Below are 27,128 nucleotides of genomic sequence, written 5' to 3' on the forward strand. Positions count from 1 at the left end.
AAAGGACTGTTTCATAATTTGTAGAAGTTATACAAAAAAAATTTTAGGAAAAGGATATTTGAACTATTGATTCAATCTCCGAGAAAATTTAAAAGCATAAATTTGTGGAAAGAAGTTTAAACACTGTCTTTGATTCAGTTTCATTGTCCGATTATTACTATTTCTAAACTATAGAGCTAAGAAATTTGAATCCACAGAGGAATTTCAGCCATCATACGCTTAACATCTAAAATTTGAAAATGTCAATTCTGTTTTATGTGAATTACTCTTTTTGCGTTTTGAAAAAGTTATAAAATTTACTATTCATCATAGAAAAATGTATCTGGCCACAAATGCATAATAGGCTCAAGTCTCAGCTCTAACACACTTGTTGGCAGAGTCAAAGAAAAATTGTTTAATACTTTAGGGTGAACAACGCCCATAATCCCAATAACAACTTGCTTATTTAACATTGTTTTTTCAATGTCAATACTCTTTAAACAGCTATTAAGTTCTACTTTTTGAATGGTAATTTTAACACTTCTAGTTGGTAGAAAAGAGGGGTCATTGACTTCGGAAAGTGAATACATACCAATAATATTTGGGTGTATTGAATTGGGTTCATTAAGTGAATATTCTGCAACAAGACCCAGCTTACTTAGTAATTGGTCTAAAAATCCGTGAATCTCCTCAAGCCCACTACCGCTTGAATTACAATATGCTATTGCCACTCGTTTATCATTCCTTGATCCGGATGGAGTATTATTATCCAAAATTACAACATCGCCCACTTCAAATATCTTTTGTGGAAGAGGCAAACTTTTGTTAGAAGCAATTGTTTTCAATAAAGATTGAATAAGTGTTGTTCTTAAAATTTCAAATTCACTTGTTTTTGCATCCTTAACTACAACTGGAGGGCAATTCAAGTTGTATTGTACCTCACTCTCGAATAAATTCTTTAACTTAATATTCTCAGTTCTAAATAAGCTTTCAAAGCAATCAGAGTGTTTGCAAAGAGCCCAGTTTAAAGACTCCGAAATTCCTAAAAGAGAGAGTTCACGCTTAACTTGTTCTGCCATCAAGTTTGATTTATCAAGTTCGTAAAAACGTGACTTTTTCAACTCAATGTTATTAAACCCAAAAGAAATTCCAATATCTTCAATTATATCAACAGGATGCAATATATCTGATCTGTTAATTGGAACAAAACACTTCAAAGATTCATTGTCTTTAATTATTTCTGAGTCTATCATCATTTTGCGAAGCAAACTCTGAGCAACTATTGGATCTAGAATTGGGTTGATACCAAGTAGATTTGATGCTTCAGATGCTTTAACCACAAATTCTAACCTCTCTACATTCGGGGTTACCACATGATAATTACCATTTGCTAAAACCTCGTATTTATGCGGAAATGGAGGATAGGTCGAGTGTTCGTATTCTACCTTAACAGGTTCAATCTCAAATTTATTTTTACAATACATTGAGAAAGAAGAAACGATTTGGTTTAAGACTATGGATGCTCTATTATAGTCTGTTGCGGTTACTTCAATAAAAACGTTTTTTGTATTTAATGTGATTTTGCTTTGACTACCATTTATTAGTGGAGGAACTGATAATACAATTCCATTAGAATCGGTAACAACAGGCAAAAATATTTCGTTTTCCACCAGTGAGACATATTTTTTTAGCTGCTGATGTTTGTTAAGTAAATCTAATAGTTGGTTTCCATCAACCTCCGCTGAGCCAATCAAAGGTACAAATTTAATTTCACTGTGTGCTTTTGCATCATAATAAAATGGCCCTTCGATCATATCAAGATCATGGGTACCAATAGATACCAAAGATCTCTTTCTGCAAATATTATTATGTAATTTTTCTTGATAATCGATAAAACTCCTATAAATATCTTCATTGAAGCTAAGATCTCTTAATATTGCGCATAAAATAAAGGGTCGTACTCTTGCTACATTTCTCTTTACAATGATCTTTTGATCATTTCCCTTGGGTTTCAAATTAAATAAAGGAATATTTGAGTTTCCTATAAAACAACCTAATGCGATTACAAGACCTTCTAAGCAGAGAATATCAGGTCTATTTGCAGGTATTTCAATCTTTGCTACATTATCTTTTATTTCCTCATCGAACTCTATGCAATCCAATTCCAGACCAAAGTTGAAGCAAACCTCATCTAACCACTCGCTGGTTACCTCCTTATTTAAATAAGAAGAAAGCACTCTTGTACTTACTGATACAACGGGCATCTTAACTCTAAACAAACTTAATAATTTTGGACACTAAATAAGAGAGAGCGGCACCTAGCAAATAATGAAACTATTTTGAGGTAACAGAGTTTTGTTTCATTTTCCATAACTGCCACATTCAGCAGGATTTATCACTAGTTACATACCGTCAGCTCAAAATCATCCCAAAGGTATATCAGAAGTTAAAAAAAAAATACTACAATAGGTACCAAGACATTAAAATTTCCCTATTTCCTAAAAAAAGCCGCTAAGCTCCTAGTTTCAATATGAATTTCTGTATAAATACAAGATTAAAAAGATTCGATGATATTAACCTATATTAATGAATTAAATATCTTCTATATCTACTCCTTCTGTTTCATCAAACTCAATTCCAACTTCATCGTACCCATCCTCGAAAATATCAGACTCATTGATCTTTGTAGTTTCAGGAATTTCGCCTTTAGATTTCAATGCTCTAGCCTCATCTGGAGTATACTTGAGAATAATATCGCCCTTTGAGTCTTGAAAGTCTCTGAGCGAAACTAATACAATATCACCAGGATTTACCCAAACTTTCTTTCTCATCTTGCCCCTAATGTGGCAAAGACGTTTCTGTCCATCAAAGCAATACGCATCAAGTCGTCCGTTTCCCAACATTCTTTGGACCTGGCCATATTCTTGTCCTTCCTCTTTGAATACCAACTCTCTCTTATCTCCCTCACTGTCATTTTTCCCTCTCCTACGATTTTTACCTCCTTTTCCTTTATTCTTCGGCATAATTTTTGGGAGAAAAAATTAAGTATATATTCGTAAAATAATTTATCTTTGCTTTATTTTACTCGATATATATAATACTGTATTAATTTAATAATTCAAAAAATTATGTTTGTTGAATTCTTAATTTAAATTAAATTTATAAATAATTTTAATTAGTTAAATATTTGTACAAATATGATTTTCTTAATTATATTAATAAATTTTTGTTAAAATATTAATAAAATATATAAATTAATTTTGAAAATTTGACGCCAAAAAAAATATAACGGGGTCGCAAATATACAGTAAATTTTAAAGATTCCAAATTATGGAAATATTTGAAAAAAAAATCAACTTTAATACTCTACCACTCAATAAAGTAAGAAGATGGATATCCTCAAAAACTGAACAAATTCTTGGAAAAGAAGATGAAATATTTATAGATTATTGCATTAATCAACTTGTATATAAGATTAGAAAGTCTGCAGCAGAAGAAGAATTACAAATATCGCCTAATGAGCTCATTAAGAATATTGAAGGATTTCTAGGTGAAAGAGCAATTGAATTTGTAAGTGAATTATGGGAATATATATCAAAATTTGCAGGAAACCCCATTAAAATTAAGACAAGCAAAAACCATAACTCACCAAGAAATGTTGCAATAAAAAAAAATATTTTGCGCTCAAGTGATATATATAATAGAGATAAAAACAGTCTGATCACAAAAAATTCAAACATAAATGAAAAGATTGCATGCTGTCACATTTATAAAGGCAATGCAAGCTATATAAGTGCAATGAATAATACTGAAGATAGCTCAAAATTCATTCCATTAACTTCTAGGCATTCAAAAGAAAACAAGAGAGCTAGATCTCTTAGTAGATCATTATCTCCGGATCTATATGAATCATATGGAATTAAAAGTTATAAATATGAGAAAATACAAAAAATGGAAGAAAATTCAATTATAGGTGGAATAAGTCGCTCAAAAGTTTATACGAATAAATCGGAAAAGAAAAGCGAAAGGTTGTCTAATATAAACAAACATATAACTTCCATAGATGAAAAACCTTCTCCCGATATAAATCCGTTGAATAATTATCAAGCTGCTCTCGCGGCTCTAACTTCTGAAAAAATGGAAGAGTATAATCTGAGGATGAAAGCATTAGAACTGTTTAAAGGAAAAAATCAAGCAAAAAATTTTAGATCAGAATCCGAAGAAATTCTGCGAGCTCGTGCTATTGAAAAATTTATAAAAAAGAAACCAAAAAATTAAAAAAATTTAGTTTCATTATCTCGAGAGTACTAATTTATAAGTTATTCTATTATTGTTTATAATTTTTTCTATAATTCGATAATAAAATTATTATATTCTATGTTTTTTCTAGAAAAAGTTGTAATTCTTTAATTTTTAATAAATAAATAAATATTAGGGGATTCCATATTTATTATACAATTTAAAACTGTCCCATGTATTGGATTAGATGGTTCATCTTTCTATTTATCATATATTCTTCAAGTAGAGACGTGGAAACAAAACCTGGAATTTCGGCATCACATGGTAAAATTATTATTTCCAGCACAAATCACCAGTATGACCATAGTCAAGTATCTTCAACTTCAAATGGAGTAAATGGAAGAACATTCATCCATGATAAAGGTTTAAATAACCAACCAAGGATTGAGCCTCCAATTTCTCCCAAGTTGTTGTGTCCAAAGGGTTACGATTTGGTTGATGGGAGTTGTTTTTTTTCTCACATTATTCCTGCAAACATTGAGTGTCCGGAGGGGTTTGAAGTACTTAAGACAGACCTTAGTGTAGAATGTATACACAAAACCTTAGTATCTGCGCAATTCAATTGCAAGAATGGAACTCCTCCAAAAATATTGGATAATAACGCATATTGTCCAACGGAAATAACCGAGAACCCATCAATAAATTGCCCTTCAGGTACTTTTCAGAAAGAAAATCAATGCATTATTATTGAATCAAAACCTCCAACTTTGAAGTGTTTGGATGGTTTTTCTTTGGATAACAATTCTAATTGCAAACAAGTCATTGAATTAAAGCCTTTACTAAACTGCCCTCCAGATACAGTATTAGAACAAACAACGATGACATGCGTTACAAAAGTTATTGTAGAACCTTTGGAGGTATGCCCACCTGGAGCAGTCCCAGTCAAATCTAAAGATCTTTCGGACATTAAAGGGTTACTGAACAGAATAGCAATAAATGAAGATAATAAATTTAGGAATTTGCAAGAAATCCCCACATTGGGGTCTCTTGATAAATACAAAAATAATTTATCTTCAGTCGAAGATAATATAAATAATTCTCAAAAAGATAGAAGTTCTTTTAATTATTTTAATGATCAGAAGCATAACAATAACAAGTTAGAAAATAAAGATTTTAATAACGAAAATAAAATCATTAATCCTGGATCAGGTAATATTAATGGCCAAATTAAATTGGCATCTAATACCTCAAATAAAAATAAAACAAATAATTCGGATTCTGTTTCAAATGTACGAGAACAGTTTTATGAAAATGAGAGGCCTATTGGGGTAAATCTTGGTCAGATTGATACATTTTATCAGGCACTGTATGATTCAAGTAGAGACTTGAAAAATAATGGTGGAATAATTAATGAATCATTAATTGGAGATGAAATAGTATGTTTAGTACTTCAGTTTACAAGCCCTAAGGTAGAGTGCCCTCCAGGACTTAGTCTTGGAGAAGATGGAATTTGCATTCATTCAGATATATTCACACCTAAAAAAACTTGTGAAGGCGGAATAGAGCCTGATAGTGATAATATGTGCGTAGTAGAAAAGTTACTTCCCGCAGAGGTTGAATGCCCAAAAGGTTTTACCTTAGAAATTATAACAGGTATGTGTATAAAAAGAGAAATAGAAGAACTTATTTGTCCGGAAGGAACAATACTAAATAGATCCTCACTGAAATGCGAATCTGATCCCAAATGCCCCGAAGGATTTACTTTGAATAACTCAACTATCAGTTGCGAATATGAGAAATCAGAACCTCCTCATCAGAAATGTCCTGAAGGGACTGAATATGAAGAATCTTCTAGCTCCTGTAAGGTGAAGGACGCACAGCTACCACTAATCATGTGCCCAGAGGGTTATGAGCAAAGAGGGGATGATTGCATTTTAGATAAAAGAATCCCTGCTTCTTATTACTGCCCATCAGATTATTACCAGACAAATAAAAATGATTGTGTTAAATGGTACCAGGATTACTTGCTTCAATGCCCTCCATTTTTAGACCTCAAGGATGAGATATTTGCTTATAGAACCGATCTAATTCCTCCGCCTGCGGCTGGGAGAGGACCTGTCCTTCCATATATGGAATTTGGAAGAAGATTACAGAAAATTTCTTACGAAAACTTTAATCAATTTTCGGAACAAAGAAATATAGATCAAACTAAAAATGTTACAAATAGGAGTGGGGTTGTCAATCTCAAAAACGCTAATAGTATAAATTCAAGAAAACAATATGATGAGTTAAGTTCATCAACTCCTATTATAATAAGAAGTTCAAAAACTAGAGGGATGGTCTGTTTTGGATGGGGAAAAAGATATAAAATGATTGTAAATTGTCCTGAAGGAACTACTTTGTTAAATGAGAAATGTATTGAAACCAAGTTAACTTCACCACAATTTTTCTGCACAAAAGGATATACATTTAATGAACTTGACTCAACGTGTATATATGAAGAAAAAGTTAATCCGAACATAGAGTGTCCTGCATATATGAATTTAACGTTCGCTAGTACTGGATCCCCTATTTGTATTGGAAGCAGGAGGGAACCTGCAGAAGTAAATTGTCCTGAAGGATTTGAATGGTTATCCGAGACACTGAATTGCCAATCACAGGAATTTTCACAGCCAAGAATTACATGTATTAAAGGGTATTCAATTGTAAAAGAAAGTACTGGAACTTTTTGTAAAAGAACTGATTCGATCAAGCCCACACCTAGCTGCCCACCAGAATATAGATACGACGACTTGAATAAAATTTGTATTTACGAAGTAAAACTTCATGAAGTGAGAGAACGAGATGAAAACTTAAGAAATTCAATTACAAACATTAGAACAAATCTGAATTTATAAAATTAATTCAAGATAGGATTTTTTTTTTCCATTTTTAGATAATTTTTCTAATCTTTCTATTTCCAATCTAAAAAATTGTTCAAATCTATTTTTTGAAAGCTTTTCCTCACCATTCATTAGAGCTTGGACTCTCGCAAGCATAATCCAAGTATGCAATGAAGTTGCATGAATTAAATTGCAAATATTTGATGTTTGCCTAATGTTCACAAATGTTTCCGCAATATAATCTTGTGTTTGCTCATCAAATTCTAACATATCAACACAACTGCCTACAATAGAAATAAACAATTTTAAAACAAAGGAGAAGTTTGCTTCAGAACAATTTGGAACCACGTTTCCAGATTTATTCTGGGGATTCAAAATACCATTATTTTCTTCAGCATATTTGGCATTCAAACTAATCGAAAGATTACTTTTATTTGCAAAAATACTCTTTTCATTACTAGTTAAAATGATGTAGTTTGATTCAGTCTTTATCGGGACTTTATAGTTCGTAAAACCATAGTTCACATATCCAAAATTAGTCAGTAATGAAATATTGGAAATATTTTCTAAGCCTTTTTCAGACAATTTTCCATCTTCAAGAGAAGTTTCATTAATTACGATTAAGTTTCTCAAAAGTGGAACTTGAAGAATTCCCGTAACAAATCTGTCCTCTTCAACATCAAAATATGGGGTTAAACGACCATTATTCAGGGTTGAAATATCGACATTTATCCAATTTAATCTTGGCAAATGGTTCAACAAAAATGAATTTAGCCTTTCAACAAACTCTTTATTACACATAGATATATGCAATACAATCTGAGGTAATTTTGAAATACAGTCTGAGATATTTTCTTCATATGCCTTAAACTCTAACTTTTGCCTACTACATATACATAACAAAATATACTCGGATAATAAATAGTTTCCATCACAAATTTCATTAGCAATATGTTCAATAGAGATATTGTATAAGTCTGAAATACCATTTAAATTAGGGCATTTATATTTTACTAATCTTTCAAGAAGCTTGCAAGTTCTAGATGGAGAATAAAACTCCCCAAGAAACCCATAATATTCTATTTCCTTGCAGAAAATCGAAGAAAAGTTTGATATACGCTTAAAAGAAATGACGTGTAGCACAAGTTTTCTTTGAGTTCTTTGGCTTAATTTGATTAATTTGTTATTGTATAGCTTCTCTTCCATCTCAGATAAATACTCGAAATTGTCTAAATCTTGGATTTCAACGGTAGTTAATATTTCTAAAAGTTCATTAATTTTTAGTTTGTTTGTAGTTCCTTGATTAATCTTTAATTTACTTGTAGTGCCAATCATGTAATCAAAGAAAGCCTTTCTAGTTTCAACTTCAATTAAAGAAATGCACTCAGGTAATTCTACGGTAAAATCGTAAGTCTTTACCATACATTCATCAAACTTGTGATAAACATTTGAAAAATAGTCTTGATCGTTTTCCTTTTCTACAAAGTTGTGATTCCAATGTAATCTATTTTCGAACGGAATTGGCACAAATCTGTATACGTTTCTGAAGCTATAGCTGTTGCCGTTCCTTTGGTTCTTTCGAGCCAAATTATTGCAACCGTAAAAAATATCAGAACTTGCAGGGCTTCCATGGTCAAATTCCTCATTTGAGATGAATAGTTCTTGCTCTTGAAAATACTCAATCATTCCCCTAGCTATAAAATAGCCCTTTATGGGCTGTTTAATTTTTTCATCAGAGATTAGCCTATTTATGTCGCATTTTCCATAATTTAATTGTTCAACAAATTTATTTAATAAATTTAACATTTATTTCTGAATATTTCGTACTCAAACATGAAAAAAACAATATAGGTAGCAGCGAAGAATAATCTAATTAAAATGTTTGGCAGAGAGCGAAATCAATAAAAAATATATTAAGTACTAACATGTTCAAATTCAGCATGTCAATTTGGGATGATCAAATTATAAGTAAAATACCGGTATGTAGGGCGTCTTGTCTATATATGAGACGGTCGCCACAATTAGCACTTGTATAGAGACGAAAGCGTAGTCGCATTTTTTGAACAACATAGCTTGAAAAGAAATTGTGTAAAGTTGATCTTAAGACAAATTAGCTCGAGTTGTATGCGAATTTTGTCGTACATTATTGGAGTAAATTGTTACACATTGGCGATTTTTCTCTATTCTGTCTCTTTGACGAGAGAAAATGGATCCGCTGTCTGCTAATCCTCGTAAGTTTAAAGTTTATGGGTGTGAGTAATATAAATTGTGTAGTTAAAATTGTCAACCTTGGTTGGTTCAATTTTCTCTGATCAAGTTGAGATTGATCTAATAGAGTGAATGATGGCAATTTTTGCGAGTCCTCAGCCATACATTCAATTTGACGTTTCTACTGTAATTTATTATTCATACCTTTCTTCTTTTACTTGATTTATTAAATAATTTAGGCAAAGTTTTTGTCGGAAATTTACCACCAGGCTATGCTGAACAGGATTTGAAAGATTTTTTTTCCAAGGTTGGTGAAATAAAGAAATTAGAGCTCAAGCAAAGGTTCTGCTTTATTGAATATGAAGATGAAACACAAGCAGAAGCAGCTCACCGAGAATTAGATGGGGTTGAATTTGGAGGACAAGTTATTGCTGTTCAACCTCACGATCCAATGGTTAGAAATAAGGAGACAAATGCTGCTAATAAGCCCCAATATAATCGACCATTACCTTCCGATGGCCGAGGACCTCCAAGAAAACACTTTCGTGTATGCGTTTTTAACTTAGATGATAACGCTTCGTGGAGAGATCTCAAAGACTATGGGAGGCAGATAGGCGAAGTCAATTACTCGGCAGTCTTCCATTATCAAGGGCAGAAAGTTGGAGTTGTAGAGTATCTAACTGTTGAGGAAATGAAGAGGGCACTAGAAGAGATACCTAATCTACCATTTCTGGGAAAATCTATCCGCGTGGAAGAAGATATTGGGCAGCTTGACCGTGAACTTGCAGCTGCAAACGGGTATGGCGCTAAGAGAAGATCACCGCCTCCATTTTCATCAGGGCCCTATAATACGGGAGGTAGAGCTCGCGGAAGATACCCTTCGCCTTCAAGGTTTAGAATGCGCAGCAGGTCTCCCAGACGCGATCCATATGATAGACGTGAACGCTCTCATCACTATCCTGATGACCGATATCGTAGAGGGTATGAAGACCGTATTCCACCACCAAGGGAGGACTACTATAGGAGGGATGAAGTAAGGGGCGGATACCCGGGAGAGAGATACCCCCCACCCCCATATGAAGACCCTAGAGAAAGATATATGCATGGGTCTGAACGCTTTGATGACAGGTATCCAGGGAGAGCGGTTCCGTTTGATAGGAGAAGCCCATCTCGCAGTGGAATAGGAGTTGGGCCAATTGGTGGGAATGGTAGTATGAACGTACAAAGGAGTGGTCATTATGGAGGCTCCACTAGAGGCTACTACAGAGATGATGATCGCGATCGAGAGCGTGATCGGGAGCGTGATCGCAGATCAGCCAATGATCAATATTCCAACTCTTATTATTTAAGGGATGATAGAGATCCTCCAGGTTCTAGACCATCGGGTGGATACGTATCTAGTGGAGTTCCATCTGGTGGCCGTCCGAACGTTGCATATTAATTTCTATTTTACCATTGGGACGGGTACATGGAGAATAATTGGCAATAATTATCGGATTTCTTGTTACTCCCTTGGCGCTTTCGGGGTGGAACAAGTATAATCTTTTAATTGAAAACGGTTGAGCTTTAATGGAGGTATTAATTAGCTCTAGCCAGTATGGCCAATTTTTTTTTTTAACTGGGACATTAAAACCTGAATAAAACCATTAATAGATTCCTCATGTTATTACAATATAATCGTGAATAAATGGCTTACATTCATATCTTTAATTAAATGCTATTACTAGCTCAGTGTTATCTGTGACTATATAGCTCTTGTTCAGCTGTTTTTCCCAACAGATTGGTTGATTTAATGCTGCTGAAATTTTATCTCTTTCTCCTTTTACTTGTTAACGTTTACTATAACCTCCTCAATAAGCCTTACGAGTTGTGGTGGTATTCTGGATATATTTATCTTGTCTACTTAGTGGAACGGTTGTTATCTTGCCTCTAAGTCGATTTATTTTGTGGTTGAGCTCTGCAATTGTTAGAATTCATTGGTGTGGACATTAATACTGGGTTATTCATGCAATGAAAAATATATTTCTAATTGGGCTAGATGTCAATTGAAATTCAGTAGTGGGGCAACAAGTCATACATAACATATAACGTAGGTTTGACGACAATAAATCGATAATACTGCGAATATGTACGGAATAAATAGTCTAAAATATTTTCGTATAATTACAGCTTGTGAATTATTCTTAAAATTAGCTAATTACCTAATTTCTACTTTTTTTTTGAAAACGGTTGAAATGGACTTGGTTGCACTTAGTTTGTGTTTTTCTTTCGACAGTGCCGGATTAAGTCTCAAATATGCGAATGGCTGCATTCCATTTTTTGCTATATCGCCTTGTGCATTCTTACTTTTGAATTCTTTCGCACTTTTAACAGTTATATGTTGCCTTCTTTTCTTTTGATTATCATTCTTTTTAGTGGACGTTCTTTTATAAAATTTAATACCTTCGCATTTTAATGGACTAAAGTTTAATTCTGGACTTTTGTTAATATCAATATTTGCTGGCCTGGATTTTTCATTGACAATAACTTTATTCAAAACTTTATCGAATTCTACAGTTCCGTCATCATCGTTGCAATGCCTGTTAGTTATTTTGTTTGAGATAGTGCACAGAATTCTAGATGACGCTTCTGAACTTAATAAATCTGTTGGGTTAACAAAATTTCCGTAGCCATCGTCAATAATTGTAAGAGATTTACTTGTATCTTTATGATAATTCGAAGTGCTGTGTTTTATTTGAGAGTTGTAACTCGTTTTGATTCCAAAGGAACTCTTCTTTCTACTTTCTGAGTCCTCATCACTTGAAATTATATCGTCGTATTCAATGTTATGGAAGAATTCTTGGTCTTTAAAGATCGATTCCTTCGTTTCGAGCTCATCAACTTCGTCGCATATGTTATTAAATATATCTTGATTATTTTTTCGTGCTTTTTTCCTGGATGTTTTATTCATTTCCCTTATTAGATATCTATATAACTGATTGTGCTCAAGAGGAAATACTTGAAAAGTCTTTTCCGCTCCAAACCTTTTAATTAATGAGATTAGGACTTTTCTAACATAAATACGGAATTTTAAAGAACATTGGTTATTCAGTATATTTGAAATAATATTCTGAGTATAGTTCCACATTAAATCAGCGTTTAGGCGTAAAAGAAATATTCGAATGCATTTTAGGCTATTAAAATAAATTAATGGATTGGCGTTATTTAGTGAATGAACGATGAAATTGATTATTAATTGCAAAATCGAATTGCCATGAGTTTGCAAACGATTCTGTATTACATCTCCATAATCAAAAATTATTCTAGATAATGAGATTATACATGAAATTTCTATGTAATCATTATTAATTTGGCCAGTGTTAATTTGAGAAAGTGTGATCATTTTTACGATAATAATCTCCAATAATTGATCATTTTCAATGCAGCATTCTATTAAGGATTTTAATAAAGTAATTGCATTTATTCTCACAGTAAAATTTGGTTCTCTAATACTAAATAAAATTTCTGGAATTAAATGGTTAATAATTTGATCCTTTCCAAAATATAGAGCAAACTCTTTTTCATCTATTTTTTTAATTAACTGCAGAAATACTCTTAAGCAACTCAATCTGTGTTTCAAAGAATTAACTGGGCATTTTCCACTGTCCAATGTTATGATTTTCCATATTTCTGAAAGCTGATCCTTTAAACCTAAAGGCGTACTAGTACGATCTCTAAGAGTCTCAAGGCCCACTTTGAGTCCTTTGTAAAGCCTTCTTAGTAATTGAGATCTTTCATTGAAGTAATTCTTAGATTCACGCGTTAATAAAACTTTTAATAACCGAAGAAAATAAGAAAGGATTGAATTGACCTTATCAAAACTAATGCGTTTAAACATAATTATTGCGACGTCTAATAGTGCAATAATTTTGCCACATGAAAGTGGTAATCTCGAGGATTCTACGCCTTGAGCGAGATTTTCCCAAACGATATAAAAGTTCTTTAAGTTCTTTTGTAAAACAGACTCATCGCAAAATGGCACAAGGTTTTGGATGCAAATTAAATAATGTTGAGATTCTTGTTCTTTTATTATATTTACCTGGCTTTCTCTAGCGTTTTCTGAATTACAGTTTAAGAATCTGACTATCAAAAGCGACAAAAATGTATTTGAATGCATATTTAAAGCTTTTGTGTTTTCTTTCCAAGTCTTCATTGCAACATAATATTTTCTATTGTCAATATTACTCATTTTTTTTGCATAGTAGAGTTCATCTTCATTATCATTTGAGAGACCGCGGCCAATAAAAGTTTGCCTAGAAATTCTTAAAAGGGCATTACATATATGGTCTCTCAAACCAGGTCTTTCCAATAATTGTATCATATACGACCTTAGGTTTCCATCCCTATTTCCAAATGTCTCAATAAAATCAAGTGGTTCATCAAAGAACCCAGGAAGCAAAGCCCAAACTTGTTCTTCAAGAATACTATAAAGTCTAGCATAATTAGGTTCTGCATCTTTGTATTTGGAACAATATTTATTGAGCTTTAGTGCTATTGGGAGGAGATTCTCAATAAAAAAAGAAAGTTCTGTTCTATTAATATGAACTCTGAGTAGAGGGAGTAACCAAGAATTGCTCTTTATTGCAAAATTATGATCTGCTAATTCAACATTATCAAATGATAAAGGCCTTTTCTTTAATACTAAATTTGGGCCGAATGCTCTTGTAATCGACCCTACAATTCGCCTAAGTTCTTCCTTTAGATTTGAAAGGTCTTTATATTCAAAAGATAAATAATTCGAGATACCACATAATGCAACTGACGCCATATCTAAAGTTTTGCAAATTACCTCTTGAAATAACTCTATCCCACGGCTCCTTTTAATTCTCAATAGTTCTATTGTATTGTAATAATAGTAAATGATTACTAATTCATCCCATGACTCAATCATGATTATCAGAAGCCTTAAGAGTTCTGGCAATGAAAGTTTATATCTATAGTCATCTAACATTGATGAACAAAGAGGTAGTAATTTTGTTATTATTAGCTCGAATAAAGCATATTTTTCAATGCTTTTTTCTAATTCAGGGTATTCTGTTATACTTTCCTTCGCCCTTAAAAATAGATCTATTAAAGAGTTTATAACTGTTGAGTGAATAGCGTTATCAGTTGTAAACATAAACTGCTTTAAAGAGTGAATGAATGTATCAATTAAGGCATCTATACCCATCTGTTGAATATCTTTTTCAAAAGTGTCAAATAATACGTATTTCAAACAGTTAATACAAGTTTCTAAATAAGTTTGTATCAACACAGCATCCCTTACTTCTTTAAAGTCACAGGTAAGATGTTCAAGTGTATATAAGGGAATCCAAATGTGCCTGGACTCAAATTTTAGTTTGTCTAATAAATTTACTTGATTTTTCAAGCATTTTAAAGCATAAATTGAGAAAAATCTGTATTGTTTCAAAGTACAGAGCTGTAACAAGGTATTTAAATATTCCTTGATTTGACTCTGATCAAGGAAATTAACCAGTGAAAAATATAGTTGATTTATTGGGATTAAGATTTGTTCATTATATTCTAAAGCAAACCCCTTGGATACATCCAACTGCCTTTGTCCATGAATGGATAAATAATGTAATGCTAATTTATGAATAGAAAGTAGAATGAGTGAGTTATCTTGAACCAGTTTTAATAAATCAATAATACAAATCTGGATCTGAATCTTTTGTTTTTCAGAGATACGGCTCTCTAGAAGAATTTCCATTAAATTTATAAACGTTTTGGGGCTTAGTTGGATACTATCAAAGGCTGAGCAGAATTGTTTCAATATAGAAGTGGCTTGATTCAATTCAATTTTTGCCTGACCGTTTTTTGAAATTAAAACTAAAATGCCAACTAATCGATTAATAATTACTTGCGAAATAGCTAAATAATTGGTTCCTAAAATGTTCACATCTAAAGTTCCCAAGATTCTCTTTTGTAGAGTTAATAGGCCAGTAAGTGTTTTCACATCTGCGTTCGCGTAGTAAATATTATCTAGTTTATTTCCTGAAAGAATGTTTTCAATTGCTTCAAAAGTCAGGTTAATAAATATAGGGACCGTACAAAATCCATTTCTGGAAAGAATTGACTCTTTAATAATTAAAAAGCTTTGATATGCTTCCAAATATGACTCTTTTTTAAGAGATAATGATTTAAGGCTCTCCTCTAGATCAAAAATGAGTGGATCCATAATAATTTATGCTTTAACTATATTTTAAAATTCAGATTCGGCACCAAAGGCATAATTTGAAAACCTTTTTTCTTCTACGAATTAAAACTTTAATCAGCCAGTTGGAGGTAAAATAATTAAATGGTTCTAATATTAGGGCAGCCAGGGCCTATACCGTTATGCATAACACGTCACGTCTACCGGTTAGTGCTGCCTTTACCGGTTTTTTACATTAAAGATAGTTTTTAAACGTTGAAATTCAAATAAAGCATTGTAGTTAACACAAATTTGTTTATTTTCCCAAGTCATATTTAAATATATTTTTAACAGGTTAACTATATTTTTAAGTTCATACTTTTCTTGATAAGCTTCAAGGTTATTAGTTATAAAAATGCCTAAGCTGCACGGGAGAAGAAAAAAAACAAAAACTCATAAAAAGGAACTTGTCGAGGAGGAACTTAAGTCTATTCCAAAATGTTTTGTATTAAGAAAGGGCAAAGTTGTTAAGCAGTTAAAAGGTTTAGTAATGGACTTAAGATATCTTATGTCTCCCTGGAGCGCAATTAAATTGCAGGAGAATAAGCACAACAAGATCAAGGATTTTGTCAGTATTGCAGGCCCATTGGGGATATCACATATTCTTGCAGTAAGCCAAACTGCTTCAGGTGCCTATATCAGATTAATTGTATTGCCTTCTGGGCCAACAGCAACATTTAAGATCGAAGATTTCAGCCTAATGCACGATATTAGATCTTCACAAAAAAGGCCTAGAAGTTGCAGTTCGGATTATTTAACATCTCCATTACTCGTATTAAATGGGATCAAGAATCTGCCTTCAAACGACTCTGCTAACCCCATACCTTTAAATTTACTTCAAACAATGATAAATGGGATGTTTCCTGCAATAGATTTGACAAAAATACGGATAAGATCTTGTAAAAGAGTTGTTCTTATCGAATATTGTAAAGATAGTGAATTATTTGAACTAAGACATTATGCAATTATACGCCGTCCAGCTGGAGTTTCAAAGCCAATTAAGAAATTACTATTAAAAACAAAAGACCAGAAACTTTACTCTATAGGGAGAGGGGATGATATGGCAGATTATGTTTTGTCTTCAGAAAATGGAGCTTGCGCCTCAGATAGCGAAGTTGATGATGAAGTAGAGGTAAAGATACCCACTTCAAGTGGGAACCGCGATGAAAATCAAATGGGTTTGTCGGAAAGAAGTGGTATTTATACAGGAAAAGTTTCTGTCTCATTAAAAGAGTTAGGTCCTAGAATATCAATGAGATTGGTTAAGGTAGTCGATGAAGTTTGTGATGGGGCTGTTATTTATCATCGTTTTGTTAGAAAGAGCAAGGACGAAATAAAAGAATTAGAAAAAAGGGAAATATTATTAAAAGAAAGAAGAAAAGAGGAAAATTCCCTATTGAATAGCTATAATGAAGACAATAATTCATGTAGAGGCACATGTGAGTAATAAGAAAGTAATATTTATATTGAAAAATTATTATATTTAGTACATGTTAATTAATGTTTGTAACTTATTTCAAAAAAAATTTACCAAATTTTCTGCGTAATTCACTCTTTTCTGAAACAGTTTTTCTGTATTTGTTAAACTGATCTACAATATTTGTATCATTACACCTGAATCTCTTTAAATATTCCCTTATGTCACCTGGTTGTAAGGCTGCTGCCTTTAATAAGTCAATAATTGAGTTGAGTTCGTTGTCATATGGATCACCTTTAAATATAGGGAGCACGATAGAGTTATCGTATTGAATATTTGCAGAATACGATTCATTATCAACAAGAATTACTCTATTTAGGTTTCTTCCAAGACGATTTAAGTTTTTGAATAGCTTACCATTAGTCTTTGAAAAGTGGTTTTTGTTCAAGATCCCAATTATGGGTAAATTCCATTTTTCCAGAACTTCATGAGGAATTGGGAATGATTCATCACTCCAAATCACAATTTCATAATAATTTTTAAGTATATTAAAAAACTTATCTACGCCAGGCCTTTTTACAATTCCCCAACCATTTTTTTTAGAATGGGTAATTTCACATATTAACCCACGTAGACCAAGCACAAGAGTAGGTAAATTTCTTGGGTATCCCAACTGTTCGAAGTCGGGTAACAGAGGCTCATCATCAGGTGGAACGAACCTATTAATTTGGTTTTGCAATAAGTCATAGCTCCAATCATTAAATCTCTCGAATTTATTGCATATATCGGAAAGACGTATTGACCTTTTCTTAGCAACAAAATACCCAAAATACATTGTAATTCCTATTCCAAGTAGATTTTTAGTAATAATCCTGTATAAGTTGAGCTTTGATACACTTTGATTTAAATTGTGAAAATTTCTAAAGTTGTTATTAAGCAAAATAAAGTATTTATCTCGATTTAGCTTCCGCTGGAAGTCGTAATAGAAACGCGAGTAAAGAAACCTGAGATCTAAGTTATTTACAAGAAAAGCTGAGTATTGCGGCGAAATTAATATATGTCGTTTGAAGCATTTTACAATGGTGTTTAGAAGCATCTAAATTTGTATAAACTAAAATATCAACAATAAACCCCCGCCAGGGAAAATCAATTAGCTAGCGGAACAATTTAAACATCTTAAAGTGAGGTGACAGGGTACTTCTATAACTTGGCTTTAAAAATAATGAAGACGATGATTCGACAGGCATTCAATATATTTCACTTACTATTGTTGCAATACATGTAGGAATACTTTCTGGCAACTCTACCCATAGTTTATGGATTACTTTCCTTGCTTTAAGATCAGATGAAACATTCCTTAAAGTTTTTTCATCCGGGCAATTAAGAACAACTTTTCTCATTTGGTTAATTTCTTTAAGATATTCTTTGACAGAGTCTTCTCCTAAATTTTCAAAAATAGCTGCAGAACTAAGTCAAATTAAATGTATTTAAGAAAAGGACAAAATATAAATTACGTAATATATAACTAACCTTGCATGACAAGCCTGAGCAATAATTGAACCGGCACTCCATCCAAGATCTGAACGAACTAGAATATATTGAATGATTTGTTCTTTCTGATCCATTTATTTAACTGAATTTATTTAATTTCGAACAGCTCCCGCTCAACCAAAACAAAAATTTTGATATATTACAAGACTATTGATAAATAGTCACAAATTTTTACTATAAGAGGAGTGTATCTTACAAAATATATGATTTCTTTCATTATTCCTTTATATTAGTGAATATTTTGTGGGATATCAAAATAATTGAATTTATGATGCAAGGCATTCGCCACAAAATTGATGATCATGAATCTGCTGATTATCATTTTTAACATAGAGTTGGTTACACTCTGAATGCTGGCTATTGCAGCATTTATGAGTATGAATTTCTCTTGGTACATGGCAGTTTATTTGTTGATTTTGTAAATGTTGATGTTGGATATACGACTGTGGTGGAACATATTGCTGGTTAGTGTCATTCGCATTTATCAAAATATTTGATTGAAATTCATTAATTGCCTTTTCTTGATCTGAAATTTATAAAAAAATCAAGATAATTTACGTAACAAATGAATCGAGAAATCATTAATCAAAATTTTGTTACTTTATAACTTACCTATGAATGACTTAGCTTTGGGTGTAAATCTATGGGAGGTTCTAAGAAGCGTCCACATCAGTATGAAAACTGCGACGAACAAAAAAATGGCTAAGGTAACAATAACTGGGACGATCCAGGGGGCCAACATATTTGTTTTAATTAGCACGAATCCTTTTCTGTTTCCTTCTAGTTACAATTGATCAGAGGATTACGTTGGGTAGACATAACGTATTTCTGACTTTATGTGATTTAGAGATTTAAAAAGGGGATAAATACTTTATGGAATAAATGAAAATTAATGGCAAAAATTTGTGTGATATTACTAATAATTGTAATGTACTAATAGAATTTTATTTTTAAACAGTTTAAATACTAAATTTAAACAGCTTCGTAAGTGAACGATCACATTTTCTAGAAAACTTTAAAACTCAATACTTGCATCTTGGACTTCAATAGAAATAGTATAACACCTTTTACTTTCATTAACACACCTCTCGAGCTTTGAAAGACATTTTAAATTTAGTCCTGCTTTTGCTTCTATACAATCTTGAAATAATATTATTGTCTGCTTCCAATGCGTAGGTTTGTTATAAGGTGATGTGGAAAGTATAGTGGTATTAGAGTTGTGAGCAGGGAATTCTATATCGAACCATACTATAAAGCCATGGACGAATTCTGTATCTTTTTTTACTTTAAGAGTAAACTGTGATTTAATAATATCAAGATCATTGATGTTTATTTTTAAGAGATCCAAACTTAATATACGCGCAAAGGAAAAGTTTTCAACGTTTTTTGGTTCTACGCCAAGTATCAAAGGCGACTTCAAGTAACTAGAATGTATTATCCTCCTCATTGAAGAGTAATCAAATCCTTGAATATTATTTATTCCTTCAATGTTTTTATACCAAAAATCTTCAATTTCTACTAATGATACATATAACGACGCTTTTTCAGGGAAAATTACGCCATGCTTAGAATTAAGCCATTTGTCTCTTGCAAAAATTACACTGTCAAGCATTCCTTCATGTAACAGATAGAAACCCATCCATTCAGAAACAATGATGTCAACTTGATTTACAGGGAGCTCAATTTCTTCTATAACCCCATGAATGACTTTCACAACCTCTGATAGTTCATTATCTTCTACGATTGTTTTTGCTAGAAATGATATATTGCTCCCATCTACAGCATATACTGCTTTAGCTCCGCATTTTGCTGCAAGCATAGACAATATTCCTGTTCCACATCCCACATCTAACACTATTTTTCCTTTGAACAACTCTTTGTTTTCCTCGAATGATCGTTTATAAGCTTCTACTCTCTCCACATCTTGAAGCATTAATTGATGAACCAAAAGATCATCATAGCTCCTCGAGTAAGTATCCAGAGTTGACATATTGACTTAAGTTAAGCATTTTTCATTGCCGGGGGTTAAGACAGAAATTTAATTGGCGGAATTTTCCCAAGTTTCAAAGGTTGAAATAAAAAAAGGTAAGTACTATTTACGATATAGGAGAGCCAATACTGACATCGTGAATATAATAGCCAGTGGATCTATATCGTTTGGTTGCAACCTAATCTATAGTTTTTTCAATTATTACTAAAATAGCGGGAGTTAAGTAATTGTGTCCACTGTGTGCCTATAAATTGGATTGTGGCGGTAGTGAATCTTGATCATGAGACAAGATTTAGCATACTCAGATTTGAAAGATTAAGGAAGTAAACCAAACTTGGTATTGCAATTAGTTGAGTAACGAGATACTAGTGGTAATAAGCAAAAATATATCGAACAGTTACTATTAGTAGTGCTAAAGCATAGATTTTTATAAATACAAGTGTATTTTTTTTTTTGCTAGTTAAGCTTTAAATCATTAAAAAATTAAGATGGGCAATTTATTCGGAAAGTGTGGCTGTAGGGATTTGACAATATGTAACCTAAATGTATTAAGACCTGCTCACTCTCAGGATCGTATTTATCGCAAAGAATATAAAGTTCCAAATTTTTTAATTGATCATGTTAACTTGGATATTAATATAAAAGACGACGTAACTGTTGTTTCTTCAGTAATAATCATGAGAAGAAATCCAAATTCATCTTTTAGAGGTGACTTATCATTGGATGGCGATTGCTTGAAACTTGTTTCAGTAAAACTGAACGGCATAATTTTAGAAAAGAGTCTGTATAAGGGTTACTTTCAACCCGATGGCCCTGATGGTAAGCTTGTTATTTCAAGTAATTTATTACCAAATAAAGATCAGCAGTTTACACTCGAGACAGTTGTTGAAATTTTTCCTGATAAAAATACCAAGAATATGGGATTGTATTATTCTGCAGGAGTTTATTCCACGCAGTGCGAATCGGATGGCTTCAGAAGGATAACATTTTTCTTAGATAGACCCGACGTAATGTGTAAGTTTAGGGTTAGAATTGAAGGAGATAAAACTAAATCTCCCGTATTGTTATCAAATGGAAATTTGCTAGAAAAAGGTGACGTTCAGGGCTCTGAAAATCGGCACTTTGCCATATTTGTGGATCCTTTTCCCAAACCTTGTTATCTTTTTGCGGTTGTTGCTGGAGTTTTGGGAAGATTGGAGGACAAGTTTATAACAAAGTCTGGAAAGACTGTCAGGCTTTTTGTGTACAGTGAGCCCAAATATGTAGATAGGTTGAGATTGGCAATGGAGTCCTTGAAGCTAGCAATGAAATGGGATGAAGACCGCTTTGGCTTGGAATATGATCTTGAAATTTTTAATATTGTAGCAGTTGAGTCTTTCAATTTTGGTGCAATGGAAAATAAGAGCTTGAACATTTTTAACTGCTCTTGTCTTCTAGCATCAGAGAATATCACCCCTGACTATTTTTTCACAAACATCCTTTCAACAGTTGGGCATGAGTACTTTCATAACTACACAGGTAATAGAGTTACGTGTAGAGATTGGTTCCAACTTACTTTGAAAGAAGGTTTGACAGTCTATAGAGACCAAGAGTTTTCTCGTGACTGTATTGATAGGTTATCTGAACAGTTAGGAGACATAGAGGTGTTGCGCAACTACCAGTTCCAGGAAGACTCGGGGCCGCTTGCACATCCTATTAGGCCAGATTCCATTGTTTCAACAAATAATTTATATACAAGCACAGTATATAGGAAGGGGGCAGAAGTTGTAAGGATGTATGAGACTATCCTTGGTCGTGAGGGATTCCGCAAAGGTATTGATCTTTACTTTGCTCGCCATGATGGCCAGGCAGTCACTTGTGATGACTTCAGAAAAGCTATGGAAGACGCTAATAATTATAATTTCACACAATTTGAGCGCTGGTACGACCAAGCTGGCACACCTGAAGTTGAGGTTGTTTCTATTGATCACAACAAAGCGGAGGGAACATGTTCAATTACACTTCGACAACGCTGTAGTCCTACTCCAGAGCAACCTAAAAAAAGACCATTTTATATTCCAGTTATAGTGGGGCTAATTGGAAAGGATTCATGCAAAGAAATAAGACAGTCGGAAACACTAATTCTCAAAGAACAGCAACAGACATTTATTCTAGATGGAGTTTGGGAGACACCAGTTGCATCGATCCTTAGGGGTTTCTCAGCGCCAGTAAATTTAAGGTTTAAAACACCTCGTTCAGATGAGGAGTTGGCATTTCTTTTTGCATTTGATACAGACGAATATAATCGTTTTGATGCAGCTCAAACATTATATAAAAAAATTCTGATCCAAGCATCTACCAACTCTTCACAAGAAATTTCGCCTAGTTCGGTAATAGAGAGCATTCTTTCACAAACTATTCTCAGTTGTTTTGAATCGTTTATTTCAAAAATTAAGACGTCTAAAAATCCAAATGGTACTGTTTCTCCAATGGTTGCGTCATACACGCTTAGAATCCCGAGTTATTCCCAAGTTTTGGCTTCTATTGCAGAACCAAACTTCGATTTTGTTGTCGAGTCTTTTAATGCATTAACAATTGCCTTTGCATCGAAGTTTAAGACTCAAATAGTAGATTTATTCCAAGTTCTTACTGAAGATTTGTCGGCGTTGCCTTCTCAGAGCCCATTCATTCATGGCAAAGGTGTAAATGTTGAAGCTATTGCAATCCGTAGATTATTAAATATTTTACTAGACTTTATTGCAAAACTTGATCCTAGCCTTGGCACTAAATTGGCTTTTGAGCAACACAATCGTTTTGATTATATGACAAGTAAGCTTGGTGCAATATCAGCACTACAAATAGCAGATCATAAATCCAGTGAATGTATTCAAGCTTTGGATTCTTTGTTACTTGCAACTTCAGATGACGTTTCGACCTTGAATCAATATTTCTCCATTCAGGCAAGTTGTCTTATCCCTGATAATGTTGAGCGTGTAATAAATATTTACTATTCTAACCCACAATTTATTAAACATCGTGAAAACCCAACAATCTTCTCCTCTTTGGTTGGCACTTTTGCATCGAATTTTGTTGCGTTCAACAGGAAAGATGGGCTTGGGTATTCTTTTGTTGCAGATGCGATAATTTTAATGGATAAAGTAAACCCAATGTCAGCTGCGTCTGTTTCGAGAGCATTTACAAAGGTCTTGAAACTTGATGAGGGAAGACGCAATCTTCTTAAGGAGAATGTCGTTAGAATACTTCAATCCCCCGGTTTATCGAAAGATACGTCTGAAATCCTAAATTCCATCGATTTTTGAGTTTCTATAAACTTTTAGAAAACACTTATAGGTCTTATTCTCTTAAATTTATTTCACTGTCTCTGACATTTCAGTATAATGTTTTGGAAGCAGGTAATGTCCTTATTTGGGGTCTCAGGAGGGAGTAGTTAATAGAAACTTATGGAGACCTAGATTTCGGATGAATAATTTGCGAGGATCAAACTTTGATTCTAGTTCCTATAATCTAATTATATTCGAGTCATGAAGATATAAGAAAAGAACTAAAAATGAGAATATAAGGTGATTAGTACCCAAAGACAGTTTTAACTGCTTAAAAACGATGTTACTAGAGTCTGAACATAGCCATTGTGGGATTTGACAATCTGTAAAAATGTGTTTTTATCGGCAAGCCCCAAATAAATGGACTTTAGTGTGCTTTGTAGAATAGGAAGAATATTCTCTGAAAAGCTCGATTTTGAGTCTAGAGCTGGCTGCATAGAATTTAACAAGTCAAAAAATGAATTGATACTAGAGGCACTCAGTGAAGTTGGATTGGTTTGAATAGCAAAGCAAATTCCTTGAACTGCATTAATTTTTTCTTGATCGTTACGAACATTAGTTAGTACCAAAAAAAACCGATCAGCACAAACCCCTAGTCTTCCTCCAACCCTCGAAGGTGCCACCACTGCAACTCTACCGATAGTAATACATGCATTAATTGCAAGGTTATCTATGTGTGAAGATGAATTACAAGACGTGGTTATTCTGGAAACGAGCATGTCAATTATATGTTCTAAAAAAGGTTCAATAACTGTGAAAATCTCTGGGAGATTTCCATACATAGCAATTTCTCCTATGGCCCAGGCTGCGTTGTTAGCTATACCAATATTGGGACTTGAAAGATTTAACACTAAAAGTTGCAGTAATGTAGGTAATAAAGGCTTTAAAAAATCCAAGTTGTCTCCTCCAAACTTAGCTATATCCCCTACACAAGCAAATACACTTTGTTTTATATTTGGATAACTTTCATCTTGGCAAAATATGAGAATGTAGTTGGCAAACCCATATCTTTTCAATGTTGGGATGGTAGGCTCCCTCACTGCTTCTACGATCGAACTAACCAAGTCTAGAGCGCATTCGGCAGTGTCAGGTACTGAATATGAAACTTCTTCTGAATTCTTTAAATTATTTAGAGCTGACATTAGAATGTTTTGAATACAGTGTTGCAATATTGAATCTGCAAATCCAGATGCCTTGTTCCCTACTACAGCAAAAATTTTTGCGATTGCATCCATCGAAGCAACTAAACATGGATGGTCTATAGGAAACGATTTCCATTTTGTAATAAGAAGTGGGACCAGGCTATTTTCAAATGTTGGGCTAAATACATTGGGACCAACTGAAAAACATAATGTAGAAATGGTGTCACATAAAATAAGCAAGTTCCTATATTGATATACGGTCAGTGCCCCAGATATAGTATTCACAATGTCATCAAGGAATGGTATAAGAGAAAGTGATTGAGCAGAATCCTCAATAAATGTAGCTGTAGCAGAGCAAGCTGCCTCTTCAACACGTTTATTAGGATCAAGCATTCTAGCTAATAGCGCACCAAAAGCGCTATTAAGAATTGGTTGGCCTTGCTGAAGCGCTAACCAAGGTGTGAATCTTGAGATGCACCAACACGAAATGCTCCTGATCAGTGGCTTAGAATTTGATGTAAGTTTAACCAAATAACTCAAGACTCTAGGTAAAAATGGTGATAGCCCTTTAATACAACCTCTAGCAATAGCGCCTAAGACCAAAATTGCACTCTCCTGCTTCTCCCAGTTGGGATCTTGGAGAGTTGCTTCAATTTTAGGCAATAGCTCTCCCAAAATTTCATCTCCGTATATTACCGATATGTGGTCCAGCGCAAGAGCTGAGGCTTTTCTTACTGTCCATTGGTTTCCCCATGCTCCGAGCTCTACCTCGTCATCGTTTGATTCAGAGTTATCCGTGCGTCCCTGATGAAACCTAGGGCCTATAGAGTGAAGGTCATCTTCAGTTTTGTCCTCAAAATGAGAAGGGTCCATTTCAATATAATCAAAATCTGTAAATATAGAATTTTCAAGTAAGCAAATGAGTAGTCGAGGTAGAAATGGTCTAAGAATATTTATTCCCTTTTCATTTCTAAGATACAATGGCCAAAACTCAAAACTTTCAAGCCGTAGATTATATGAATCACCGCTGGTCTCTTCGCAACAGCACAATACAAAATCAATAATTATATTAACTCCTGCTCCGTCAAGGATCACTCCAGGGTCATCCTCCAAAATTGTAATAATTCCCATTATAGATAGTAGTCTTATCTGCCTACTTTCCTGTTTTGCCAAAATACCAATTACTTGCCAATATTGCGTGAAAAAATCATGTAGAGCATTACCAGAACTAAAAAGGTGATATTGAGCATATAAAGTGATGCACTTGAAACTAAGATGTACTGCAGTCTCATTCTTACTTAGTATTAAATGCTCACCCTGAGATATTTGAAAAAGCTTGGGTAATATTAATTGTCTTGACGCGTCAAGAAAAGAAATGAGTCTTGGGTGAGTATGCTCCAATATACCTGAATTTTCACCCAAACAAGACTCCAACTCATCTTCGCATATTTTTATAAGACAATCAAATGCACCATCAATGCTATCATTTGTGGCCATATCTAACAACTGAGACAAATGGCGAAGAGATTCTACCAGTAAAGGTTTTCCTTGTTCTGTATTAACAAATGTGGTAACAATTGTACCAGCAGTAGATCTGATTAACCTCTGGGAGTCATTTAATGCATTAAGAGATGTAACTTTGAGATAGTCTATATATTCAGAAGAAGAAGGTATTCCATATTGTACAAGATAGTTCTTTAATAAAAGCCCTGCCCTCTGACGCACATCTAAACCCTCACTATTCATACCAGAAAATATAAGAGCAAAGTAACATGGTGCATCAGGGCTATTTATTACAAAGGAATTCAAGGCATTAGTTACTTGGAGTTGTACACTACTATCAGAAGAATCAGCCTGTCTCAAAATAGACAACACTTCCCGGCATTTTGTTACATCATACTTCCAGGAAGACAACATCTGGGATCCTTCTCTTTAGTGGTTTTACTTATGCTGCCGATTTATTCCAGTTTTTATTTGACTAAATAATTATTCGAACCTATTATTTTACCATAAATTTAAGTGTGCCCCTTTTTGAACTTTTTTGTACGTTTCCTATTTAGCTTAACTTGTTTAGTACTTAGTTACTCTTAATTCAAACCCCTTTCTTATCCTTGATTCCTTAATCACAATTTCAGTTTTAATAGGTTTTGTCACAATCTCAATAAGGA

The 27,128-nt window shown here is 33.4% G+C and overlaps 12 protein-coding genes across 12 annotated transcripts; 5 read left to right on the top strand and 7 right to left on the bottom strand.

Moving 5' to 3' along the window:
- Positions 1 to 299: 299 nt before the first annotated feature.
- Positions 300 to 2,243, bottom strand: Chro.80385 (phenylalanyl-tRNA synthetase beta-subunit; PheHB -related). Its single annotated transcript, XM_663432.1, has 1 exon — positions 300 to 2,243. One exon carries the CDS (start codon positions 2,241 to 2,243, stop codon positions 300 to 302), a length of 1,944 nt encoding a protein of 647 aa, XP_668524.1.
- A 327-nt stretch (positions 2,244 to 2,570) lies between these two features.
- Chro.80386 (translation initiation factor eIF-1A) lies at positions 2,571 to 3,002 on the bottom strand. The annotated part of the gene is made up of 1 exon (XM_663433.1): positions 2,571 to 3,002. The coding sequence occupies one exon, from the start codon at positions 3,000 to 3,002 to the stop codon at positions 2,571 to 2,573; it is 432 nt and encodes a 143-aa protein (XP_668525.1).
- A 307-nt stretch (positions 3,003 to 3,309) lies between these two features.
- On the top strand, positions 3,310 to 4,257 carry Chro.80387 (PWI domain). Its single annotated transcript, XM_663434.1, has 1 exon — positions 3,310 to 4,257. The coding sequence occupies one exon, from the start codon at positions 3,310 to 3,312 to the stop codon at positions 4,255 to 4,257; it is 948 nt and encodes a 315-aa protein (XP_668526.1).
- Positions 4,258 to 4,451: 194 nt separating this feature from the next.
- Positions 4,452 to 7,115, top strand: Chro.80388 (oocyst wall protein 4 precursor). Its single annotated transcript, XM_663435.1, has 1 exon — positions 4,452 to 7,115. The coding sequence occupies one exon, from the start codon at positions 4,452 to 4,454 to the stop codon at positions 7,113 to 7,115; it is 2,664 nt and encodes an 887-aa protein (XP_668527.1).
- Positions 7,110 to 8,906, bottom strand: Chro.80389 (hypothetical protein). The annotated part of the gene is made up of 1 exon (XM_663436.1): positions 7,110 to 8,906. One exon carries the CDS (start codon positions 8,904 to 8,906, stop codon positions 7,110 to 7,112), a length of 1,797 nt encoding a protein of 598 aa, XP_668528.1.
- An 853-nt stretch (positions 8,907 to 9,759) lies between these two features.
- Positions 9,760 to 10,749, top strand: Chro.80390 (ENSANGP00000021579). Its single annotated transcript, XM_663437.1, has 1 exon — positions 9,760 to 10,749. The coding sequence occupies one exon, from the start codon at positions 9,760 to 9,762 to the stop codon at positions 10,747 to 10,749; it is 990 nt and encodes a 329-aa protein (XP_668529.1).
- Positions 10,750 to 11,505: 756 nt separating this feature from the next.
- Chro.80391 (hypothetical protein) lies at positions 11,506 to 15,525 on the bottom strand. Its single annotated transcript, XM_663438.1, has 1 exon — positions 11,506 to 15,525. One exon carries the CDS (start codon positions 15,523 to 15,525, stop codon positions 11,506 to 11,508), a length of 4,020 nt encoding a protein of 1,339 aa, XP_668530.1.
- A 370-nt stretch (positions 15,526 to 15,895) lies between these two features.
- Positions 15,896 to 16,987, top strand: Chro.80392 (RNA-binding protein). Its single annotated transcript, XM_663439.1, has 1 exon — positions 15,896 to 16,987. The coding sequence occupies one exon, from the start codon at positions 15,896 to 15,898 to the stop codon at positions 16,985 to 16,987; it is 1,092 nt and encodes a 363-aa protein (XP_668531.1).
- Positions 16,988 to 17,051: 64 nt separating this feature from the next.
- Chro.80393 (hypothetical protein) lies at positions 17,052 to 18,053 on the bottom strand. The annotated part of the gene is made up of 1 exon (XM_663440.1): positions 17,052 to 18,053. One exon carries the CDS (start codon positions 18,051 to 18,053, stop codon positions 17,052 to 17,054), a length of 1,002 nt encoding a protein of 333 aa, XP_668532.1.
- A 1,470-nt stretch (positions 18,054 to 19,523) lies between these two features.
- Positions 19,524 to 20,498, bottom strand: Chro.80394 (hypothetical protein). The annotated part of the gene is made up of 1 exon (XM_663441.1): positions 19,524 to 20,498. The coding sequence occupies one exon, from the start codon at positions 20,496 to 20,498 to the stop codon at positions 19,524 to 19,526; it is 975 nt and encodes a 324-aa protein (XP_668533.1).
- A 488-nt stretch (positions 20,499 to 20,986) lies between these two features.
- Chro.80395 (aminopeptidase N) lies at positions 20,987 to 23,797 on the top strand. Its single annotated transcript, XM_663442.1, has 1 exon — positions 20,987 to 23,797. The coding sequence occupies one exon, from the start codon at positions 20,987 to 20,989 to the stop codon at positions 23,795 to 23,797; it is 2,811 nt and encodes a 936-aa protein (XP_668534.1).
- Positions 23,798 to 24,081: 284 nt separating this feature from the next.
- Chro.80396 (karyopherin (importin) beta 2) lies at positions 24,082 to 26,877 on the bottom strand. Its single annotated transcript, XM_663443.1, has 1 exon — positions 24,082 to 26,877. One exon carries the CDS (start codon positions 26,875 to 26,877, stop codon positions 24,082 to 24,084), a length of 2,796 nt encoding a protein of 931 aa, XP_668535.1.
- Between the last annotated feature and the right edge of the window lie 251 nt (positions 26,878 to 27,128).

The sequence above is a fragment of the Cryptosporidium hominis genome, assembly GCF_000006425.1.
Source record: "Cryptosporidium hominis TU502 chromosome 8 CHRO018129, whole genome shotgun sequence".
NCBI classification, from domain to species: domain Eukaryota; phylum Apicomplexa; class Conoidasida; order Eucoccidiorida; family Cryptosporidiidae; genus Cryptosporidium; species Cryptosporidium hominis.